At 43.5% G+C, this 24,869-nt stretch overlaps 3 protein-coding genes across 3 annotated transcripts in view; 1 reads left to right on the top strand and 2 right to left on the bottom strand.

Moving 5' to 3' along the window:
- The window catches only part of slx4ip (SLX4 interacting protein), a 32,605-nt gene extending 16,423 nt beyond the window's left edge, over positions 1 to 16,182 (bottom strand). Inside the window, exons 1-3 of the mRNA XM_070978356.1 lie at positions 16,126 to 16,182; positions 8,736 to 8,825; positions 8,284 to 8,410 (exon numbers count right to left, since the gene is read on the bottom strand). Of these exons, the coding sequence (XP_070834457.1) occupies positions 8,284 to 8,410; positions 8,736 to 8,825; positions 16,126 to 16,152 (244 nt within the window). The 5' untranslated portion in view covers positions 16,153 to 16,182. The remainder of the gene's footprint in view (positions 1 to 8,283; positions 8,411 to 8,735; positions 8,826 to 16,125) is intronic.
- A 1,041-nt stretch (positions 16,183 to 17,223) lies between these two features.
- mkks (MKKS centrosomal shuttling protein) lies at positions 17,224 to 19,651 on the top strand. Its single transcript, XM_070977652.1, has 4 exons — positions 17,224 to 18,452; positions 18,702 to 18,883; positions 18,983 to 19,093; positions 19,196 to 19,651. The coding sequence occupies exons 1-4, from the start codon at positions 17,468 to 17,470 to the stop codon at positions 19,622 to 19,624; spliced, it is 1,707 nt and encodes a 568-aa protein (XP_070833753.1). The 5' UTR covers positions 17,224 to 17,467; the 3' UTR covers positions 19,625 to 19,651.
- A 1,134-nt stretch (positions 19,652 to 20,785) lies between these two features.
- On the bottom strand, positions 20,786 to 22,812 carry srd5a2b (steroid-5-alpha-reductase, alpha polypeptide 2b). The gene is made up of 5 exons (XM_070978072.1): positions 22,538 to 22,812; positions 21,541 to 21,704; positions 21,331 to 21,432; positions 21,098 to 21,248; positions 20,786 to 20,988 (listed from the first exon to the last, which is right to left on the bottom strand). Exons 1-5 carry the CDS (start codon positions 22,810 to 22,812, stop codon positions 20,922 to 20,924), a joined length of 759 nt encoding a protein of 252 aa, XP_070834173.1. The 3' UTR covers positions 20,786 to 20,921.
- Between the last annotated feature and the right edge of the window lie 2,057 nt (positions 22,813 to 24,869).

The following is a 24,869-nucleotide window of genomic DNA, read 5'->3' as shown; positions in this document are numbered from 1 at the left end:
CAGGTCAAATCAAACAGTAAACAAGCCAGCACGCCATGTTTTCAGAAATGTGGTAGATAATATTGTAACCGCTTGTATGTAGAGTCCTCTACCATCTTGTAACATACCGCAGGACAACTGCAGAAAAGAGACACAGACTCCACAGGGCTGGTGCCAAGACTAGAATACTGTACTTTCGAGACACACACACACACACACACACACACACACGCACACGCACACAGCCCTGCAGCTTTCACCGCTTCCTGGGAAAACAATGAGAGGAAAGAAAAGTCAACAAACCAAAAGGCATCCAGAGCGACTAGGACTGTAAAATGGAACAGACAGGGGTGAGAGGCATTCAGTCCAAGGTCAAAGGTAAACCCCCATGGAACAGATTTCATTAACTTCAGTCATATCCTGAGGAGATCATTAAAACAGCCATAGAAAACATCGCTTACTTCTTCTCACCATCCGCATTCCGGGCAGCCCACACTGCCGTGACTCCTGCAGGAATCCATAAGGTTTCTAGCAGGTCCTGGCCATGCATTAGGCTGACCACAGTGGGCCCAGGCCTTTAACAGGAATAGCTTCTCAGTGCATTTACATGCACCTGGATACTCTGAGCTATCTGCTCAGGTTACCTGATTCCTTTCATGTAATGCAAACAAGATATTTCATAAAAGCAGATGTGCATGAAGATACTTCTGACACATAAGGAAAGCATCGCCATGGCAACCTTGCCAACAGAGGGAAGGTAAGATGATAACTTGTACTGATGCATCCTTGTGTGCAAAAAAAAAAGTTAAATCCAAAGCCTGACCAAAATTAAAGCAGAAATAAATAAGTCTAAATAAGGTGGTTTCCACCAATGAATGGAAGGTTATTTTAGAAACTCAGGCATGTGCACAACAAGGAAAAAATGAGTGGCCACTCAGTCAGTTAGTCCAAATGTTTCCACCAAAAATGAAAAATGCTCTCCAGGCTACAGTATTATATATCATTAATGCACTTAAATTATGCCAGCACTGCTTCAAAAACATGGCACTGAGAGGGATGAGAAATCTGATTACCCACCAGCTGCATGTAAACGCAGGTTTTTCAGTAACTTGGTTATTGCAGTGCATTCTCCGATTTCCTGCTGTAACCTGATTTATGCCATTAACCGTGTTTCGAGGGTGCATGTAAATGCAGTGACTGTATGTCAGGAGAACTGCAATTCCCACGCAAACCCCTTTATGAACAGGAGTTGAATCAGCAGGACAGTCAGACATCAGTGCCTGAGAATCCTGCTCTTTTGACATCTCTGCTTTGATGTGGACCCCCTCCCTCAGTCCTCAAGTGTGGGTGGAGAGTAGGGGGCTTAGAGCGAGAGAGAGGGGTGGAGTGGTGAAGGATGAGAGAGCATGAGGAAGTTACCCATATGTAAGTGGGGGCTTTCCTGGAAGGACATCACTCTCTGTGTGTAACTGTAACTACGGCTGTAGCAGAGCACTGTGCCTTATCATCCTGCACAACGTCCACCTGAAACAATATTTGCACATGAGTGTTCAATTTAACATTTGGGTGACCCCTTCATCGCAGTTACAAAATACGCCGCAGCATGGTAGCTCAGGCCAACCCATAATGCAGCATGTGACTAAAGTGGTGGGGAGCACTTTGGAGCACAGAACAATTATCAAGGGAAAAAAAATCGAGTTCTCAGAAACATCTGATGAGAGAAATGCAGTCACAATACAAAATGTCATATTTAATCATCATTTTATCTTAATTAGTCCAAGAGGCCACAAATCTCTCAAAGCTCTGCCTCTGTTTATATTAAAAGAGCGTTCAGAATGAGGACGATGCAAACTGCTTATTTTGCATTAAGCTCCTTTGGATTAATGTTGTGCAGAGCAGTTTGTGGACTTGAGTTATGCACCGCGCTGGTCTTTTGAAACTTGAAACAAAGTCTCATTGGAAGCAGGTTGTCTGCTGGGTCCTCTGCAAATAAGGATTGCAACTAACGATTATTTAATTATTATCACGATTAATCATTAATCGTTTAGTCTGTAGAATGTCCCCCAAAAAATGTGAGAAACGGTCCAAAACCCAAAGGCTCTTCATTTACTATCGTATACGACAAAGAAAAGCAGCAAATCCTTACATTTAAAAAGCTGAGTCGAGAAAATGTTTGACATTTTTGCTTGAAAAATGACTGAAACAAACAAAGTTGTTGACAATTAATTGTCTTTTGATTGGTTAATCGACTTTTTATTGCAGCTCTACTGCAAATGTGCTAGCCTATGTTCATGAATCCAAAGAGATGAAACATGGCACACATGACTATCTAGGTTTTGCTACCAGTAACTAATGATAACAGGTAGTTAAGGTCATGATGAAATTATTAAAATTTGACTCAAGTTCTGAGTTTTATTCAACATTTAAAAAAAATGTTTGATGTAACGCACTGACCTCATGCAAACAAAATGCCTGGAAAGCATTAATGTCTAAAATTAAACTGTGCTGCTGTTGTTAAGGCCATCTTAGGCTAGCCTTTCCTGACAGCACAGGGCAAGTTTGGCACACAGCTACAACGACATCTGTCCTCAGGAAAAACCACAGAGCTCTCAAGAGCACACGACATAGGCCCACTTCTTTCAAAGTGAAGCAAAGAGCAGAGACAAACAGCGACATCTTCTGAAACGTTTCAGTCATTCTTAAAGCAAGGCATTCTGGTCAGGCTGAACACTTAGCATGAGTTCAAGAGAGTGTGTGCCATCTCCCAGACCAGATTGTGGTAAAGTGGAACAGTCACATGAATGCGATCCGTGCTCAGGCTCAGGCCCTAATTATATGGGAAAAGAGTGTGGTGTGACAGCTATGGCGGGGATTGTGGTTGTGTCCTAAGAGACTGCAGCTGACCCTGCGGAGAGGGAGAAGGAGAGAAAGTGAGAAAACATAAAGAGACGACATGAGGAGAGCAGAGAAGAGCAGGCGTGGAGGCCAGAGGCGAGAAGAGGAGAAAGTGAGAAGAATACAGCAAAGGACGAAAAAGAAAAGAAAAGAATGAAAGTGTGCGTGTGTGTGTTCAATAACAGGGAGGGGAGGTTAACAGTGGAGTCAGACTGTCCTATGTGTTGCTGCTGAGTAAGGCCAGGGGCTTTCAGGAAGGATTTAAAGAGCCACAGCAACACCACAAAGCACCAGGGGAAAGGGGGTTGCCCAGCAGGGGCCAGAGGAGGAGGGCGAGTGGGGAGAGGGGCAGGCTGGCTGGAGTGGCGACTCTGATCAGGATCCATTTCCAGCCTGGGCCTTGGAATTCCTTTGTTCCTGTCACAGGTCTCCGTTTCCCCCTCGCCTTAATCCCAGCCTGCCTCACGCCCAGTAACACAGAGCAGGGCAGGTAACTCTGCCACAGGCATGCCTCTCTATTTACAGACCAGTCCCCACATAGCAGCCACTCACATAAATAATAATAGCTGTGGTAGCACTGAGGAGAAACACAGTGAGTTAATAACACAGGTTGTCACTACAAAAATGCTTCTGTGTCTTCAAAAGTTCTCAGCAGGAGGCTGAAAGGATGGCACGTATTCATCCTCCCTAAAATGGACTTCCAACAGTCATGCAATGAGTCTCAGTCACATTATGACTGAACAGTTTTTCCAAAACTGTTTTAGCCCGGGGCTGCAGGCCTTCAAAGAGCCAGAGAAGCCAAACAAAGCTAAATCTATGACAGGGCAGCGCAAAAATTAACCATCTCCCTTTCAGTGTCGACACATCCTCCACATTCTTCATTGGGAGGGAGATGGTCATTCGTAAACACATTCTCCAACAGTAAAGCTATCCAGCAACACTTGTGCTTTCCCGCAATGGCCGTGGCCAGGCTGCCTTAAGCCCCCTTCATAGGACTGCCAAGAGGAGTCAGTGGTACACTGTGCAGCACTCGCAAAGCCCTCTCCCACGGCTATTAGTGACCATTCATCTGGGGAGCCTGGGAAAATGCCTCTCCAGCCTGCCGTGGCCATGGGGAAACAGGCTGGCAGGTGTTCCCTCCCCCTAAGCCCTGGCACCTGTGCAGGGAGAGGAAGAAGGAACCAGCTCTGCCATGGGCTAAGACAAACTCTAGGTACCACTTTGCCAGGGCTCCTCAAACTACTCCAACTGGTAGGAGGACTCTGTCCGCCTCACATGGAGAGATCAATGGGGCTGTATTAATTCTAATAGTAGGCGCAAGACATCTGGTAATGTGCTTTGGCAGTTTGAAATGGCATGTTAACTAAATCCGTGTAAAACGGGCCTTCTCAGTTTACACTACTACAGATGAAGGAGCCTGTAAGGCGAGTTTTAAACAACCACTAGAAAAACACATTAACAATAACCTCCTGAACGTTAATTAACCAGCCTGAACAACTACAATGGAATATGATTTGATATGTTGTGACGCTTAGCTTTTACTTGACTCCTACGTGTTCTTTACATGTGTTATGTGTTCTGTGTGGAGTTTGCATGTTCTCCCCGTGTATCCTCCTTAAAAAAAAAAAAACATTAAAAACATGCAAGAAGATCACCGCCTGACCAATGGTGACGACAAAGGAACAGGTCCCCGGGCGCTGGTCGGCTGGCAGCCCACCGCTCCTGGTCTGCCGCGGAGGAAGGACGACCAGGATGGGTTAAAAGCGGAGAAAGAATTTCACAAATGCATGGCATGTGCAGTTTCCCCCCCTAACTCCGCACGTTGTGTATGTAATTGTAATTGTGTCTAATAAAGGATTTCTTCTTCTTCTTATATGTCTTGTTTCATATGTTTGTTGCGTGTGTGTGCAGCCTAGGAGGAGTAGCAGCTACCTTCCTGGCAGCTAATGGGGATCCAAATGATAAATAAAGAATATAAACAGATATACGCATCATTATGGAGTACAACATCAGTATCCCCTTGAGGTAAAACAATGCTAGACCAACAGAAAATGAAAATCAAGATAGCGCACAATCAGCAGCTTAAGTAAACAAAGATTTATCAAATGCTAAAAGTAGAAGTGTGTTAGTAATGTCTGGCAAACAATCTCTAGGGAAGTCTGTACAGTATGTTGAGTTGTCAAAGAGGGCCGTGTCTGAAATGACAGGTTTTCTGCAAAGCAGTGGCATCTTCATGAAGACAAATGGGACACTCGCGCTGTCACAGAGGATAACCACCAGCTCCCTTACTCAAATATCATATCAAATGACAAAAATGTATTCCTCAAAGCACAGAGAACCCATTATCCACTCATTTTCAATCTGTAATTACTCTGAGAAATGTGGGTGTGTTCAACACGGTCTACCAGGGAGAATGCAAGAGGCCTCTCCCAAGCTCCCCTTCCCTGGGCTTCCAAAGTTGAACATGTCCATTCTGCTTGTCCAGAGCCAAGATGTTTGGTGGGAAAAGTTCCCTCTGTTCATCTCTCTAAAAACATAAATAAATCACATCACTATGAGCTAATCATGAAATCTCAAGTAGCCTGGGTAAAAAAAAAAAAAAACACGGGGGGGGGGGGGGTTGGGGGGTTGACAGTTGGAAATTGGCCCCTGCAGCTGAGATTGAAAGAAATGGTTAGGATTTATGTTGGCAGAAGAGATGAGATAAGCCTCTCTCTGACATGTTCACTGGGTGCTATACACACACACGTACACACCCAACACAGCTACATACATAAATACAATAACCCATAGAGATAACTCAGATACAAACACTTGCACTGAAGGACCTTGGAATGTTAAAAGCTGTTGATGGCTCATTTGAAGTGCCAACAGCTGAGGCTGTTACGCAGTTCTTACTGCTGTCTGTTGGCGGAAGCCCCTGTGATTTCACACTGGCACCAGCTCAAACACCGCCTCATACGAGACCCACAAATTCCCCCCTCCCATACCATCCCACACATAGCACCACACTCCATCCGCCTATTCTTGGCCCAGACGTCAGTACTACCCCGCCTGACACCTTTCTCTATATGCAACACAGCATGCACGTGTTCCAGCACATACACATGTCTCACTCCAGGATATCCAGCTTAATTCTGCTCTCAAGTAACATAACGCTGCACACAGACACACACAGATGCAGGTCTTCTGCTGAAATGGACAGATGCAGAAAACCAGCTTCCACTCCCTGCTACGGACAGTCTGAAAGTCCTGTGAGGATTAGCAGGTTAGCGTTTGACCTGCTTGCAGAATAGACGACCCCTATACTTAATACCCACCCTGAGGTTTGCTGTGCTTCCCTCCCTAAGCCTTATAGTCTGTCCTCCCCTTTTTATGGCTCCTGCCTGCCTGCTTGCTTCTCACAGTCACAGTCTCCACCTTTACTGCACTGCCGCCTCCCCCACATGGGACAATGAAAAGACCAAGAATGTCATTACACTCACTTAAGACCTTTAATAGGACGAGAGCACATGAACTGTGCAGGCCTGTTTTAGGCGCTATACCTTTTCATGTTCTGCGAGGGGAAAATTCTCTGATATGGTATGGAGTCATGTTCCACTGGTTACATTCTTTTTGGCAAAGCTGCAAGGAGCTTAATCATTTTTACATGCATATTTCACTGCTGAAATACTGATAGTCCCCTTGTTCACACAGTGGAGCGAATTTGTGAGCACAAGTGTGTGAGTGTGTGTGTGGAGCCTCAGTCTGTGATCTCCATCATCAGAGATGTCTGTCTCTCCTCAGTCTGTCATGGGCAATATGAGAAAGGCTTTTCAGTAACTTTACACTGTCAGCCTGTTCACACCTAGCCCAGGGGGAGGATATATCTCTCCAACACACTGTCGCTCCTTCTGATTTTCACTGGCTCTGTGGTGTATGTGACCACCTGTGTGCGTGCGTGCACACATGCATGCAACACACATGCCTGCTTATGAAGACTGTATGTTCGTCAAGAAAATGACAAAAGTCGAATATGTGTATGAAAACAAATACATAATAACAAAGACGCTATTATGAAAAAATTCATCTACAATCAGTTTTTCAACCCACGGCTGCACAGTTGAAACAGTGAAGGAGAAAATCAGCTGGTCCTCATTCTGGGGCTGTAAGGGCATTTTCTCCAACAACGAAGCCACCACATGACTGGAGGCAGGAGCACAAGCAGGCTGCGCTGCACAGAGCTGCCAGTGAGCAGCCTGTCACTGCTATTCAACCACTGTTCTGCGTTAACTATGTAAGCCTATACCATCACTTTGTGTACCTGGGACTGTTTTTCCTTTTTGCCATGGTACTAAAAGGGGCGTTGAGTATTGTTTCTTTTTTTCTAGTAGTAATGTAGCGAAGTTTAAAATTCTAGTAACATGACAATGTAGACGTAAACTCGCAGTTTTAGTGGACGGGAAGACTAAAGTGGAGGTGAGTAGCGTGAGAGGCAGAGCTGCAGCCACAGGAGAAACTTTATGGGGCTGACTGCCCTGTAATCCCACTCTCACAGTCAGGCCTGCCCTGCTGAGTGAGCCCAGTTTAACTGCCCTTAACTGCTACCTGTGACAAACCTGTGCCTTACAACACGCAGCTGGGGGTTCCTCTGAAGCTAGGCTTACAGTGCTTCAAAGGCATGTATGTGGGTGGCTGGAGGAATGTACTTGCATTGGATGAATAGGAATGAATAGAATTGGCTCATTCACAGTGGATTGTAATTTATTGACTTTGCTCTCTGTGTATATGGTTGCATGTGTATATGTGTCAAGGCAACTGTTTTTGGTGTCATCCAGTTAACTACAAGTACAGATAGACAGGTGTGCCAACATCACACACCACAGAAGGGTAACAAACATTAGCCATTTTAATAGACATTCACTTTGTGCCAAGTTAAACACTGCAACACAATATAAAAACTCCTATCAGTTCTTGCCTTCAGGTCACACCCTGGGTGTAGAGAGCCACCGTGTCCCAACTAGTTCTTGCCTTTCCTCCCACACTCTCCTTAAAAAGGTAGCCATGACATACTTTTGAGTCTGTTTTGTAACTCAATTCCCATTCAGAGCTCAGTGGCCCACGTCCATGCACACTGCCATATCTCTGCACTGAGCTCCAAGTGGATAAATAATGGTTTTGAGTTCATAGCCAAAGTAAACCATTTTACTTATTCAAGAGCTGATGACAGACACACCTAAGACAAAGAAAGGAGAAGACAAAGATGACTATATTCCAAAGGAATGAACAACAGTGAAATCAAAACAAAATAAATATAATGTGTACTGATTTCCCAATAACTATTTCAACTAATGTTCTAAGGAAACACATGAAGAAGAAATGTAATGCACAATTGTGGATCATAATGAGGGTCTCAAGATGCCAAGTTACCTTTCACAGAAAAGGGTGAAGCAGGTGCCAGCTCCTTCTTCTGTTTGGGCTGTCTTCTATTGTGGAGGGACTCTGTGTATTGCTTAACCCTCTGGTCCACAGCATCTCGAACCAGGGCTGCCACCTCCTGCAAACAGTGTGCGGATATTTTAATATAGCAAAATGTTGTTGAATGGCTGAGAGGACACAGGGTTTGATGGTGAGCTGAGGCAAAAGACGGGCCAGTAGCAGTCTCATGTGAAAGGCCAGTAAGGCAACTCCACAAGTGGCTAGGTGGAGAGATGAGAACAATTTCTGCAACAATGAAAACCCCAAAGAAGAATAGATAGAAGGCTCAAAGTCATTTCAGATTCCACGCTGCTGCTGCCTTTTGAAAAGGCCCCCAGCAGAAGAGAAGCCATATATTCACTCCACACTTATTCACACCCACGCCCTTCTCCCTGTGTCTGTACCTCGATGTGGTCCGTAGTAAACCAGCTGCCGTCCTCTTGGCCGCCCAGGGGCTGAACATGGAGATCCACCAGCACAGCAAAGTTCCCACACTGTAACACAAAGAGGAAGGACAGCCACAGGTTGCTGAGGGGCACTGGGCTCACAGACAACAAAGGAAATCAGAGTGTGGGTGATTGACAGCGAGACAAACCACAACGACCCCCTGTGTCCTCAAACATCACCCCAGGCCTCTGATGGCAGTCCCCTCCCTCCTGTTTCTCTGTCTAGCCATCTCTTTACTAATCTCTTTGCATAGGAGTATGTTCCTGTCTGCCTACCTCAAATTTCCCCTATGTCAGCGTAAAAACAATTTTCATGTTCTATCAGCTTTGCAATGCAGTCACTGCCTCAGGTCACAACCGACTGCAGAGAGTCTGAGGATGCACCACATCAATGGGGATTATCCTACTTTGTATCAGAGTGGTGATAAAACTCCACAGATCTACCCTAAAGCACTACATGTCTCTGCACTTCTGCACTGTAACTTTTTGAGTGCTGTAGGAAGCTGAGTAGGGGGCTGCAGGGTGGATTCCTAAGGCACTACGTCATTGTGTCAATGACAATAAGCTACAAGGGACAGGGAGGCCAGGAATGCCGCGGCTGGTTAAGTTTCTGTTACATCTTTTTCAGGCCAGCTTGATTATGGTTTACACATGAGTGCAAAAGCTGCCCGCCGCAGAGAGCGAATGGATGTGGGTCTCGTGTGAACTTCGCCTCTCCCTGGACAAGGAAGTAATGGATAGACTGAGACCACCCACAATATGACACGGAGCGGAGCAACAAGTACTGCCCTAAAACCCAGAGTGATAATGCAGCAGAGAGCATTGAGTTGAATGGGCTAGCAAAACACAAAAAGACTGAACCAGGCCCTGATTTCACGCTCGCAGTGCAGAACCGGAAAAGACTGTGTACAAACAGGAGTGATTATTCGTGGGAATACTTATGCACCCTCAAAGCCTTGTGATCCCCTGGATGGAGGTATCACAGACAGAATGACTAAACTCTACAACCCGGACTTGAGGGACACTCCTCTGGCCTCTCTCTCAGGATGGTGTGAGAGAACTGAATAACAGGGTGTGTAGGGGAAGGTCCCCACTACTTAGGTCCTAATTCTAAACACAAGCCAACACTTCCCAACTCCAAACTCTCTCCAGTTGTCTCCTCCTCTTGTTGAAAGTGAGTTTGGTTAGCTCCTTCCTCAAAGAAGGAGATGGAGAAATTCATAGTCATTGATAGACAATGACCTGAAGTTGGGCCAGGAACGTTTCAAGTGACACTCAAAGGTTAAATACTAACCTTGAGCAAATCAAGCTGCAAAAAATTTTTTTTTTCCTTTCTCATTGTCTTTCTGCAAGTAATAATTGAAGTGAAGCTGCTTCCTTGCTTCCACTTGCTAATCAACTGGAGGAGAGGGCGCCCCCATATGACTGAGCAGTCAATTTCAGTCATAGCTTGCTGTGGCAGAACACGTCAAGTCCCAAAATCCGAATGTGTGCTAACTTGTACTTAAGCATGTCTCTGCATCAGGATTAATGGGGAATTAATGTTCTTCTACACCTCTTATAAAGGCAATGCATTAATCTGTGATCTTAAAAAATCATAAATCAAACCTAGCTCTTTTATCCAAACAGTCAAGATGTGATAACTACAAATAGAAAATTCTTGGCAGTAACGTTGCAAAAATATGAACAAAAGTTGTTACACAAAACATGCTTCCACAAAGAGAAGAATGCCATGGACCAGAACGGAGCCCCCCCTTATATGCAAGCCCCTCATGTAAAAAAACGTGTGTACGTTGCCTGTCAGTATCAACTCATCCCTACAGATCAGTATTCTCTCCATCCTCTGCCCTTTGTCTCGCGGCTCCACGGATGACTGGTGGCCTCAGCTGACTGCCTCCAACAATTACCAGTGTGTGGGAAAGCCTCGCAACAGAGGGTCAGACCTTGTCAATCAAAACACAGGGATCGGTGATGAGTCCCATAGTGGTTTCTTGGGGTTGGACTTGACACATGGTGGATGGGTTTTGGTATCCTGACTTTAGTTTCTGACTTTTGAGACCTAAGAATGGCTTTACAGACTGTATGGCATATAGGAACTCCGCCAGTGTCAGCTTATCGGTTATACAGGACCTGCAATAAATCATGTGTATAATGCTCTACTGCCCTTGACAATGTGTCAGAGGAATGTTAATTCACCTCCATAGTCTTTTTTGCAGTCAAAGTTAGTGCTGGTGTGCCAGTGGACTGCTTCATAATGAGGGATGTTTCCAATATTATGTCCCCTGTATGCGTGTAAATCCTGACAGGGACCACAAGATAAATCATCTCGGGTACATAGCTCAAAATTACACAAGCTAATGCTCTAAAGAGCAACACAAGGTTAATTTGATCAATATCCTGGAACAAAGAGAGCAGTATAGGGAGTTGCTCGGTCCTTACAGAGAGACTCAGCCGGGTGAATCCCCTAAAGTGGTTTTCTGAGCTTCTGATTGAGTCTGTGTTTTGGGCTGAATGCCAGACATCTAGCAAGCCTTAGACTAACTTCCTTTTATCACATTAGAGCAGCAGACAAGACTCAACTGGGAACTGGACATTAATGATAAACATTGGTCTGCCCCTTACACAAAAACAGCATGTGATTCCCTGGGCTTCTCAGAAAAGGGGAATTTTGTCAGGAATGCAAACTAATGCAATCACGCTAATAAGAAAACAATTAATTTGCTCAGCAAAATCTAGCGGTTTGGTGGAGGCGCAAATTTCCTGCTCAGGTGTCAATCACTGAGTCAAGGCTGCGCTGTTTAGGTGCAGCTATCAGAGCTTTGACAAAGGAGGTTTGTGTTGAGTGTGGCAGATAAGACAAAGACGCAGCAGAATCTAATTTTACACAAAGGCTCTGACTACAATCACATCATGTGGTCTAAATTTGTCAACTCCCAGCACAAAGAGTGACCTGTGGATCTCTAAGCTGAACTCTGTCATGAACTGTGACCTCCATGTATACCCCCTTAAAGCCCAGCTATGGCCCCTCTTTGGTGAGATCTCTGCAAGCAGCCTAATACTTTGGGGATGTAGTAATACAGACCACAAGAAGCTTGTCTTTCATGAGCAACGCAATCTGAAAGTACCTAAAAATCCAACATGCCCAAAACCAAAAACAAGAAAAAAAGCTTCAAAACAGCCCTCTCAGAAAATACTACCACATTCACACTTCCTCTATGACACCATCTCTACAGTATCCTAAGCAGGAACCTAAGGTTTTAATTAGCTTGAGATATTCATTTATGAAATTCATAAGCTATTCTATTTTGTGTACTTTGCTTTGACACATTTAAAGCAATACTCTGAACAACTGTCACTGTTTTTGGAAAGGAAGGCTTGATAAAGGGCCAAGTTCTAGAGGAAGTTACTCTTTTCATACATACTAAAGTGGGCCAGCACTGCTTTGTTCTCTGTCTTGCACAGGCTTTTTAGAGTTATGAACAGAGGCTGAATGCTGAAAGAGAGGCGGCAAGGAGCGCTACTTAATACCAAATCCTTTATTGTGCCATCTTTTGTGTGCTGTCACACAGTGAATGAATAGGCCTGAGTCTTCCTGCAGGCTAAGCTCAACTTCTCTATCCTAATTCTCCCCACTGCCAATCTGATATCCATGACCTGCAAGAAAAAAAGGGTTAACCAACAAAGACAAAAAAAACAAAACAAAAAAAAAAACATGAGAAACCTTTGAGAGCGATGCTGCCCACGTAGTCCACAGCACAACATGAGAAAATTCTTTCACATTTTCTGTCTGCAAATAAACAAATCCTGACTCAAACCCACCGACGGGGCTCCTTTCCCTTTCTAGTCTTCAGGGCTCTGGTCTATATCACTCTCAGTTCCCAAAACACTCTCTACCTTCCCTTATCTTTCTCCCAGACCCGGCTCTCCATCCTCCCGCCTGCGCTGCTCCAAGTTGGGCACGGGGCCCAAACTCCTTGAGCAGCTTCACCCGCCTCCCCACCTCGCTGCCCTTTGCCATTGCTATCGCGCCATATAAGAACCAGACCTTCTCGGACTGCACTTAGCTCAGAGGCTAACACTAACCAGCCGCAGATGTTTACATTGGGAGAGAAGGGGCAGCAGATGCGGTCTCACTCAATAAAACTTGCATCTCTCCCACTCTCCCTTTGTCTCTCTCTTTTTCTGACTCTCTCTCTCTGCAAGTCTGCAAAGAACCCAGGGGAGCTCTTTAGATCTGTGGGTGTGACAACCTTGCTCTCAGGCTTTATTTGCCTCATTCCCAGTTCTCTCTATGCTGTGAGTCACCTGGGTTTCCCCTTTAAAAAAAAAAATCCAATTTTAAAAAACTACCAGATACTGAGCGGTGAAGCTTGACACATGATTATTATTATTGAGGCAAATGTTATTTACTGATAGTGTGCGGAAGTGTTTTGTGTGCAAAGCTCCCTTCATTCAGGTGAATGTTAGCACACCTGAGTCCTCTTTATTTGATGATAAAAAGAGACACAACCCAAGAGTGGAATTCCAGCAGCAAGAACAGACAGGAATATCTCCAGGTAACACTCAGCAAACAAAACTCAGGCAGACACATCCTTGAGAAATTGGTAGATAGAGAGAAATGGCAGGCTGAGGAGTGTTAAGCCTCATCAGGAAATGTGAATTCTGCACAGCAATGTGGGGCAGTACTGAGATGAAAGGGGGCTTTTTTTTCCTTTTCCTTTTTTTTTTTTTTTTTTTTTTTACCCCGGGCACCTTCTCTTGTGAAAGATACTCCAGGTTAGAAAGTGTCAAAATGTTAAAATGTTTCTGATCAGGCTGCAATGATTTTGTACAAAGGCATGATGTGTGGTCTGATATGAGCTCATCTACAGAGTGACAACAACATTAAACAGCACGTAAGCCTCTGACATTAAACTGCTCTGTGATAACTCAGTGTTTTATTCTTAAAAAACTCTGCCTCAACCCACTACATTAGATGGTTAGAAAGTCAGCAGTGCATATTGCTAATAGAAGGCAGATTGCAGGGCTCTGCAGCGGTAATGTCCTGGCAGACAGCAAGCACTTCAGTGGATCAGTGTTTCAGCCTGCAGGCCTTTTTCGGGAGGTCTGAGAAGTGGCAGGTCACTATATAGTCTAAGCCTATTTAAGAAGGAGCATACCAGCACCTCCTGCAGTCCCACAGACCGACTGCTTTTAAAACTCCATTGAAGAAAGAATCATAAAACACACTGCTGAACAGCTTACTAAACATGGCACAGTGAATCCAGGAACATAATTGCTTCAAACACACTCTGCACAAGCTGGGAGACAGAGTTTACAACATGCCTTTATGAAGACAATGCCCCTGCATGGATTTTTCTTCTTAAATATTCTGAGAAGTGAATTCATTCATTAAAAAACATGGTGGTGGTGGTGTTTGTTTTGCAAAAGAGGAGCCCAGGGTAGTGCCTTGAAAGCTATTGTTTGGACTGATCCCTTCTAACATGCTTGTTTGTGGTTAGCTGGTTAAGCATGGTAGAGGCTGTGTGCATTTTCTCAGGCAGAGTAACACAACAGTATCATTATGTGCCCAGTGGGAAGGAACCTTCCGTGAACCTCCAGGGTTTTACTCTCCCACAACCAACTGAGGGGGGTGGTGGGGTAGCCTGTATGCAGACGTGCATATGAAACAAATAAAGGGAATGAATGCAATATCTGGTCAACTAGGCACACATGGCATTATGGAGGATGTGAGAGATCAGTGCAAATGTCTGCAGCCCTCGTCCAAAACTCTCAATAAATGAAACATCAACAAACGAGAAACCAGTGGCTTTTCCTGCACTTAACAAAAACATCTGATGTGCATTATTCCTGACAGAGCATCAGACTGAGGATGAACAGCTTGGCTTTTTAATAGAATGAGTTTCCTCTGTTCTGTATGGCTGCGCCGATTAACAAAAGGCTCTCGGGGAGGCAGTCGAGATTTGCAAAAGGTGACCAGACACTGTGAATAATGTTTTCTAAGGGATGAATAACAACATCAGAATGTTGAGGCAAGACAGTTGAAATGTGTGTCTATACTTCCCCCTAGTGGCCATAGAATTTGTTACGGGGAAGCACAAAACAATGAACACCTACTGTAGAACCCTGACTCCAAAAAAGTTGACATGCTGCAAAACAGCAGTAAAATAATTGACATATAACAAAATATATAATATATTGAATGTTTTACCTCAGAAATTTCATTGATTTCTGTACATATCTGCTTATTCTGATTTTGATATCAGCAACACTTTTCAAACAAGTTGGAACAGGAGCAACTAGAGACTGGGAAAGTAGTGGAATGCTCCAAAAACACCTGTTTGGAACATTCCACAGGTAACCAGGTTCACTGGTAACAAGGTGATAGTATCATGATTGGGTATGAAAGGGGCATCCTGGAAAGGCTCAGTCGTTCACAAGCGAGGATGGACACTGCTCTGTGAACACATGATTTTGTAAAGGATATTACTACTACAGAATATTAATGCTGGACATGTTAGAGAAGCAAGCATACTGTATATTCTTTTATTGCATATTTTCCCCTTCTGCAGAACAGCTTTTCAGTGGTTTAGCAGAAACCATAATGACTCAAGCCACTTGCTGGAAGTAGTGTCTGTAGCAGTTCTACTGTTTGGCAATAACACAAGCATAGCTGTTTATCATGAATGCTGACAAAAGCCAAAAAAGCTTAATCAAATGCAGATTCATCTTATTCTTTAGTATCTATCTAGTGTGCATTTTGTGTGGGGAAACATTTTGTTTAAAGTAATTATGAGGCTTTGTGGTCAGTGAAAGGCACCCAAAATCTCCTTGAGTTAGAAACAAAAGATTTTCCAACACATGACATATGCACATGTTCACAAGACACTAAAGAATATGATTAACATGTGTTTGGATGATAACCTTTTGCTTCCGGTCACCATTTTTTGTGATTAGACCATCTTGCTTTGTTAAATGCACTCATGCCAGACTAGACACACAAAATTTGCAATAAATATGTTATGTTATTTTATTTGTTTTAGTTATTACCAGTTTTTACAATGTTTGTTGAGGAAGGTTCTGAGCAAATATAATTTAAAAAAAATCTAGACTTATTATACATACATATTAGACACTGAATGAACTCAACACAATACTTGTTTTTCTTGTGTTGAGCTTTTATCTGCAGTTTCCTCTATGCACTTATGCACAAATGCAAAGCCTTTTGATAGCTATTATACATAAATCTTGCACACAATGAAATTTATACACGATAATGCACAATATATTTCTTTGACACAACACTGCACTGCAAGGGGCTTTATATTTGGTGTTTTATATCACGTACCTTAATGACAAATTTCGGAGGAGCCATTGCAGTGAACACAGCAGTCAGCTACTTTTACCTGAAACAAAAGTATTGGCATGGATTACACAGGACATCAACATTATCCAGTGATCATACATCGTAGACGACACGTAATACAGTGTGTACACGGTAATGTTAGACCTAACGCCTGCCCCAAATATTTCTGATGGTGAAACAACAGTTAGCTAGCTAACACTTGTTAGTCAACGCTGACATTGAATGCTCTGGCATTCATTCGCTGTGTTCAAGTAGTGCAGGACAAACCTAGAATAAATCAACGTGGCCTCTTCAAAAGGATCAAGTCTTAAAAAAACATAAAATAAGTGGAATTTAGCATTAACGAGTTGTAGTAAAGTGAGGGTTGGTTCAGTAACGTCAGGTTATCGATTCAGCTAACGTCATCCTGAACATCTGGGTTCACAAAACGATCGATTGCTGCTAAGAAACAACATTATGGTCCTAAGGGTAAGTCTTCATTTGTAAATAACACGTAACAGAAGGGTAAAAACACGTTTGGTTGATATAACTTCGTGTGAACAGACTACATTTAAATCAACAGATTTCATACCGCCAACAATTTTGAATGCTTGTCAAAGGATGTGACAGCACTGATACGTCATATCGTGTGTCGTCCAATCACAGCAAAGCCAGTGTGGGTCGGCGCTTGCAGCGGGCGACTCTCGGCGAAAAAATTACGCGGAAATACTGAGCACGATAAGAAAGTGACTGCCCCTGTCTGTTCTAAAACGGAGTATTGGAGTTATGGAGTTTTAGGTTGATTATCGGTCGTGGCAGGGAAATTTCTACAGACTTGCGAGAGAATGCGACTGCCCACTGATAGGACCCCACCAGGATCCAACGCTGTGACCGCTACCATGGAAACGAATTGTGTATTGGCAAAGCCTGTATTAATCTCGACATTAAATGTTGTTGAATTTTACCGAAATGATATTTTAATCACAAAATAACCACTCCAATATCAAATCAATATTGTTTTATTTGTTTTAGTATACAATCACGAATATTCTATACAGAATTTGTTTATTTTTTTGGTCAGGCAATGCTATAAGTCTCACTATGTGAGTCGTGGCGAGCAAAGGTGCTTAACAAGGAAGCAGCAAGTTGCCGTTTTCTATCAAATTTCGCTTAACAGGAAGTCTAAAGGATAGCATAGTCGCTTATAACATGTCTTACTGTCGCCATTCAAAACGTAACTCACAGTGTGACGTATTACCAAGCGACTTCTGTCACATTAGGCTGTCGACAATGGTCCTACGGTGAACCTGCTGTGCCAGTGTTTTCAGATATCAGTGCTTAAGTGATGTCTCGACTCGTCAAGAAGTCGCCATCTCTTTGTACGGATCTACCACTGGACAACACTGATATTTGTAACAAGCTTCATTTGCTTTGCCAGCTTTTGAGATCGTGCTTCGGTCCGACAGGTAGACTAAAACAAATTCATAACAACATTGGAGGGCACGTTGTAACCACCTCAGCCTCCTCAGTTCTCCTTCCAGCCATTTCCTCCTCGCAGCCTTTCATCAACCTGATAACAACTTCCATTCTCAACCACGTTTCTCGTTTCAGTGATTGTGGTTTGTTTGCTGCCATTCTTTGTCTGTCTCTCATTGAGCAAGCAAAGCAGTCTGGCCTCAGATATAATGTGGCCATCGGAGTGAACAAGCATTTGCTGAGTCTGTGCACCAGTTACCTACAACAAGAGGACTGTGGCTGTAAAGTGAAGCTCGACTTCTGCAGCAGCGACAACTTGATCAAATTAGCTCGCAGCATTATCTCCAGTAAACCAGCATGTGTGCTAACTGAGGGGGAGGCACTTCACATCAGCAAGTTGGTTGTACAAGCTTTTTTGCTGACTGTTCCGTGTAACAGCCCCGGTATAGTCAGACTTGGTAAAATAGTGACTGTCTCTGCTGAAGGCCACCCTGTGGTAAACTCTGCAGTGTTTCCAGGTTTACTGGTGGACATGCCTGATGTCTTTTTCTTCAATAAGCTCCAGAACCTGCAGTCAAATCCACTGCGCATGGTGTTGTTCAGTGCATCTCTTGCAGGAGATCTTTCTGAACTTGGAGACGGAATAATTGAGGTGCACCCGGGTGTAGACACAGAATCGCAGATCCTGCATCAGCTCCTGGAGCTTGGCAAACAGGTGGTTAAAGATGAGGTGAAGCTCTTTATGTGCCAAAAGGTCGTGCACCCAGTCCTACAGCAATACCTGAGGAGTCATGGCATCGTAGTGATAGAGAGACTGGGAATCACTCTTATGGAGCCACTCACTCAGCTGACAGGTAAATGTTTTAAAGCCAAGTTAATATCATATGGACAAGCCTTTAGAAACCACAGGACTTTTAAATTGGTTTTGAAATCCCAAAGTTTCTATATATATGAAAATGTTTTATCCAACTTTGAAGCTACTTAAAAATTTAGAGGGCAAATGGGAATACTGGGGGTCAGAATACTGGAATGTGTGTAAATGTAAAAATAAAAGCGCTCATAGTGTGAGATCCTCTTTCATATCTGCCCACTTTAACAAATAGGTGCTCAGCCTGTGGCCACATGGCATACCATAATCCCAGCCAAAGCCTATGGGATGGTGAGGGATCTCACTATTAGGCAGTTTGGATCCAAGAGAATGCTGCATTTACATCCTCCTGGGGAGTCAGCGGTCTGTACGATGATCCTCTGTCACAGGAACGAGACAATGTTAAGTGAGGTGAAGGTAAGATAAAGGGAGACATGGAGGGGGCGCACTGTTGGCTTCTGGGCTTTAAGTTCACTCTGTTCAGATGAACTGATGTGTTCTGTGCGTCGGTTAAAGGTGGTGTGCCAGAAGACAGAACATGTGTTGAGGCTCACCTTGAGGGAACCATCTGCCTTAGTTGGAGGTGGGTGTACTGAGACCCACTTGGCTGCTTACATCAGACAAAAGGTGAGATCCAATGTTCAGTATTAAACCAGTCCACTATTATTGATTGCACACAGCTTCACAGCAGCCTCATTAAGACATGTCTTCATTCCGCCATGTTTTTAGAGCATGAATGAAGTCGCAGAGACAGTATCAGCACTAAGGTGCTCACGGACAGAGTACAGTCTCGGGGTGGAGGGATTCTGCCGCTCTCTGGAGTCTGTGGCTGCAGGTCTGGAGCACGATGGAGGGAATTCTTTAATCGACCTGACTCATGCTCACCGCTGGACTCTCCCTGCAGATGTCACGAAAGGACACATAGAGGATAACTTGGACTTCTGTGGCTGTGGACTGGTTCAAAGTAGCCCAAATCAGAAGTGGAGTTATCTAAACACTGAATATTCACAGTTCGCACCCACACCACTGCCGAGGGACACTACAGTGCAGCCACATGTGCTTGACTCCTTCACGGCTAAATTCAATGCATTGCAAGTTGCTGTGGAAACTGCTAATCTTGCACTTGATGTGCGATATGTAATTCAGGATATGAACTAGCAGAATGGACATTTTATCCAGTGTGATGCTCTGAATAAAGAATGAATGCTGTTTTTTTGTGTTTGTTTTTTTTTAACAAGTAATATTCAGTTGAGACACTAGATGTTAGCATTGCCTTGAGTGAAAATCTGATTGAACCCTGGTGTGGGTTAGTGAAAATGTCCTGTCGTCCTCTGTCTTGTTTTTGTCTTGTAGTTTACCTCTTTGTTAAAATACTAACTAATTGTCCTATGTGTGGGTAATAAAATGGTAATTTTACAATCAAATACTGATTACTATGCTGATTGCTTTTATTTACCTGCTACCCTTTTGTGAACTTTCCAGCCAGTTTAACATGATGTTTGCAAGACAATACAAATTCAGAATTCAGCTCCAAGGGAATTTATTTGGCAAAGTTTTATGACCAGACAGACCGTGGCTGTAGCTGTGGCTCCGGAGATAGAGCAGGTCGTCCTCTAGTCAGAAGGTCAGTGGTTGGATTGCCCAGTCCAAATATCCTCGGGCAAGACACTTAACTCGCCTACACACTCACACACGGTGCCTGATGGTGTGGGCTGAGTGAGTGTGTGAAGCATTACGATGTATTGCTCGGTAGTTCTCCTCCCTGACTTGCCGCAGCCTGAGTCTTTCTCAATGGCTTCTGTGAATTCATCCGGCACCTGACTGTTTCCTTTGCCTCCCAGTACCCATCTACTGATTAAGAAGACCCTCAGTGACCCAAGGTGGAAAGGCCTCCTCGCTGCTCATATCCTCCAGCAGGTTCTTAGTTTGCTGCCACGACAGACACAGATGACCTTCTGACCACAACTCCTACTAGACACTTCCACAATGGAGGCTTTGAGAATTGCCCACTCGGATTCCATGTCTCCAACCTACCCTGGGATGCACGAGAAATTCTTCCAGAGGTGGGAATTGAAGACCTCGCAGACAGGGGCCCCCGCCAGACGTTCCAAGAATGAGATAGTTATTAGTTATTTGCAGTTTGTGTGTGTCGTTTTGCATAAAAATAAACTTTTATTTCTTCTTGCAAAATCTCTTCTGTTGGGCACCAAGGTTTTCTGTTAATGTCTCTTTGCAAGTTTCCTCTGTGGCAGTTTGTATGGAACAAGTTAATCTGTTATTCTGCTTTTGTACAGGACTGCAACAATAGCAAGCAAAATCAAAACAGACTCTTGTGCAGTAAAATGAAAAAAAATCTGCTTAGAAATACAACAGTAGGAGTGGAGGCTGCCTTGCTTGTCTTTTGCTGTTCATTCAGTCCTCGTCTGCCCTCCGTAGATGATCGGTGCTTTTTCTCTCAGAGGATGAATGGAATCAAAGCCTTTCGTAACCTGGGGTAGTCTTTGAATTTCTCCTGGTAAAATCTGCAACAGAGAAGCAGAGGGTAACATCTGTCACTCAGAAATGTCAAAACTCAGGCTATCTGTGACTTGTTTTAGCAAATCATTTGCTTTTTATTAATGTCTTTGGCACCTGTGATGGTAATAGGCCCTTGGTCCAATAAAACACAGACTAAACACAGCAAACGAGAGTGCTGGAAGTGACCAAGTGGCCACAGCATAGCCGCACCACTCCACTATCTCTCCTGAGTAGTTGGCTCCAGACACATATTCAAACAGACCTCCTGCAGGAGTTTAAGAGGAGCACAGGTCATTACCAGCACAGACTGGGTGAGAGGTCATTCAAGTGCGATCTCTGCCTCTTACCTGAAGGAATCTTGTAAACCACTTCTCCTGGTTTCCTTAAGTTGCGTAAAATATGGTCGCTATGTATATTAATGGCCATTCCAACGTAAAACAGCAGTAAACCTAGAAAAATAGTTCATTTTACAATGTATGACACATATAAAATGATGCAGTCCCTTTCAGATTTAAACACCGAAAGTTTTTAAAGCAAAGAATAAATATTTCTCCTACCAGTTTTATAGCGATAGTCAGCTGACCACTCATCATCAAAGTGGGCACAGTGCAGCAGATAGTGTCCCTGCAGGAAACCGTTCAGAGAGCAGAAGAAACCTCCTGCCACCATTGCGCTCAGTGGGAAAGGCTTTCCTCTGGTCAGCAGCGAATAGACAAATGTCCTGTGATTGAGGAATAGAAGATACAGCAGGTGGAAAGTGGAGGAGGATAATAATGCATTTTATCCCTGCTGGTACACACAACTAATATGTTTTTCGACCAAGCAGAGGGATTTTGTACAAATGATTTAGCATTTAAGTGAAGGGAAAAGTGGTGCCATTAAGCCCCATCAGTCATGGGAGGTTACCAAAGCATTCTGCACAGTGATTTAGCCCTCACATCACAACAGGAGGAAATCTCCCGTCTCCATCTGAAAATGTGTAATTTGTCTTTAGAAGCTATTGGTACAATCACAAAAGAGATGATAATACCCCATTTTGGTTGTTTTCTGTCAGGAAGTACAAAATGATGGCCTGCAATCCTTAGAACTATATTCAGAAAATGAGTTTTAACTAAATCTATTCAGTTTGTTTCATTCTTCACAGGTGATCAGTGCCATCATGAGCCAGTATGGAGAGGAAATCTAATGAATGCAACTAGATGCTTCATGAATTCATTAATTCAGAGTACCCATAAACTGTAAGTATAGCTTTGATGCTCATAATGTACAAAAACAGCCCGAGTAAATATGAGTAAAATAAAAAAAATAAGCCAATGTAAGAAAAGCAAGTTATAAAACAAAGTGTGTGACAATATGAAACAAAATCTTTGTAAATATAAGAACTATAAACCTCGTCAAACCAGTGTAATTAACAAAGTTAAATATAATTGCTTGTATATTGAATGAATGGGGGGCTGTATTTAAGACACTGATGTACATCTTAAAGTACATTTTCACACTCCCCTTCATGTACACATTTACTGGCTAAAACCAGACTTCTGTCTCTCCTTTTACCTTTGAATGTAGTGCATGCAAAAGGTCCCAAGCAGCAGGTACTTCCCCATGCTGGAGGGTTTGTGCGAGGTGAACAGTAAAAGCAGGGGGATCAGGAGGGCTGGCATCTCCTGGAGGAACCAGGCTAATCTGGCCGGGATCGTACGAGGTGGAGGAGAGAGTCCCATGTGGCGCCCATAGGTGGGCTGTGTCTTCCTGTGATGGACCAGGTGCCCTAGTCCTGTCAGGATCATCCCACAGCTCAGATAGTTGACCAAGTCTCCATAGCAGTGCATGTCGCAGGTCTGTGCCTCAGGGTCGCTGAGTGTTGAAGTGATCTTTCTCTCTCATAAACTAATGTTAAGAGTCTGCATGAAGTTACATGGATGTAAACAGCCTCTCTGACTCCTCCCAAAGCAAATGAGACAGAAGTGTGTCAGGCAGCTGAACTATGAGCGCTCCCTTTCTCACAGTGCAGGTACAAACATTGCTGGAGGTGATGTTATGATGGTCCTTTCCACCTTACAATGTACGCGCTGATGTTAAACAGCTGAATCTCCCAAAGCTACAGCAGGAGTGAACAGACTTGCAGGGAATACAATTACCATGAAGTCAGCGGCTAGAAATCTGTGTTGGTCTTTGTTTGTGGTTTGAAATGTACAACCAAGGGTTCATTTAAGGAATAATTAGAGTACAGTAGTGTAATTAACATGAGCAAAACATTCGTGCTACTGTAGAACATCAGTGTAAGTGTAACCTGTTCTTCTTGATCCTAACCCTGACTTGGCTTAATGACTCTTTGAAAACATTATGCAGCAACTGAATTTTGCTGGAGGGTAAAATCTGCCCAACAATCCTGCAATAAATCCTCCCTCATGAAGGCCAAAATGTTCAGTTATTGTTGAAACTATTTTAGAGAGGTGTTGAATTAACTTTAGCATTGTGGAGGATGTAGCTTCTGGTGCTCTTAAACTGTATTGTGTTGAAGTGAGAGGAGTTTTCATTATTTTGTCAGCCTCATCTGTATCAATGAGGGCAAGTTAAATAAACACACCTCTGTGGATAATGCAATCTTGAAGGTAGGATTTACTGGACTGTTGTATTAGACTGCATTAGTGTCAGCTAGTTGTACCTAATAAACTGGCAACTGAGTGCATATACATGAAACGTACACTGCTATCTGGACAGTCTTAGTTCCTGAAATGAAGGAACAGTGTATTCATTTTGCTAGATTCCTCCAGCCACCTGGCTCCCTCTGCTGGAGACATTTCAAACTGTAACTTGACACTGTATAAATAGCATACGCAGGATGACTATCTTAGAAGTATATGCAACAATGCATAAACACATTAATATACATGTTTGACAGTTGAAAACTGCAGGTTACAACCAAACTAACAGTCCATGCTTCATCTGCTGCGATGCTAAAAATAAACAGGCTACTAATCCATTGCAACAGTGGAAGAATAAACATCATATTGTAATAAAAAAAATGAAATGCATACACAGTTAGTTTTCTGTGTGACTGTAAATACTTGAAGAACAAGACACCAGAGCAGACATGCTTTTCAGTACATTTTACTTGTTTTGTAACATGAATCCACGGCCTTATCTGAAGAGCCTTTTGGGATGCTTTGTCAGTGGAACCTGAGATAAAAATAACTCCATTTAGGGAGTAGTTAAGTAGTATATTTTAGGTTTTTGACGTGTAAGTTCCTACTCTCTAAGCAAGAGAAAATAATACAAAAACAATTTCCTAAAAGACAAACAAATATCCATAAACAGAAAATGAACAGTGTTGAGGTTCAGCCTTTGTCTCTCTACAGGAATGAGGTGAGGTGGAGAAAACAGAACAGCACTCCCTGCTGGAGACAGGAGATAACAGTTGGTGCCCTTTTAGACCAACAGAGAAGGGGACAGGTCACACGCTCCTGGAGTGCTGGGTGAGCTGGAGACACTGTTGGGCCTTAGGCGAGGGAGGGGGGGGGGTACATGTGGAAAAACAAAAACTGAAGGAACACGTTCGGAAATAAGACTAAAAGTGAGAGTACGCTTTAAATGTATATGTGCAACAGTGATCAAAGGCACAATAGCACAGTGTGTCATGCTTTGCTAGTTCCCTTAAATTAACGTCAGTCACTTGGTTCAGCCAGACATTATAGCTTAATGCTAAGTGCAACGCCTCTCATGGTGCCCAGAGGGATGTTAGAGGACTGCATCCTTTCAGTGGGAATACTTGACTTCAGCAGCAAAAGTCAGTGAGTGATACTGAAATATCAGAGGACAGGACAGCAGACATTGCTTGCTGCTTATATCATATTGTCATTGAAAGCGTCTACTGCCACTATGAATC

The sequence above is a fragment of the Chaetodon trifascialis genome, chromosome 13, assembly GCF_039877785.1.
Source record: "Chaetodon trifascialis isolate fChaTrf1 chromosome 13, fChaTrf1.hap1, whole genome shotgun sequence".
Classification (NCBI taxonomy): Eukaryota; Metazoa; Chordata; class Actinopteri; order Chaetodontiformes; family Chaetodontidae; genus Chaetodon; species Chaetodon trifascialis.
Note: the sequence above shows the minus strand (reverse complement) of the source record. Positions and strands in the feature narration are given on the sequence as shown.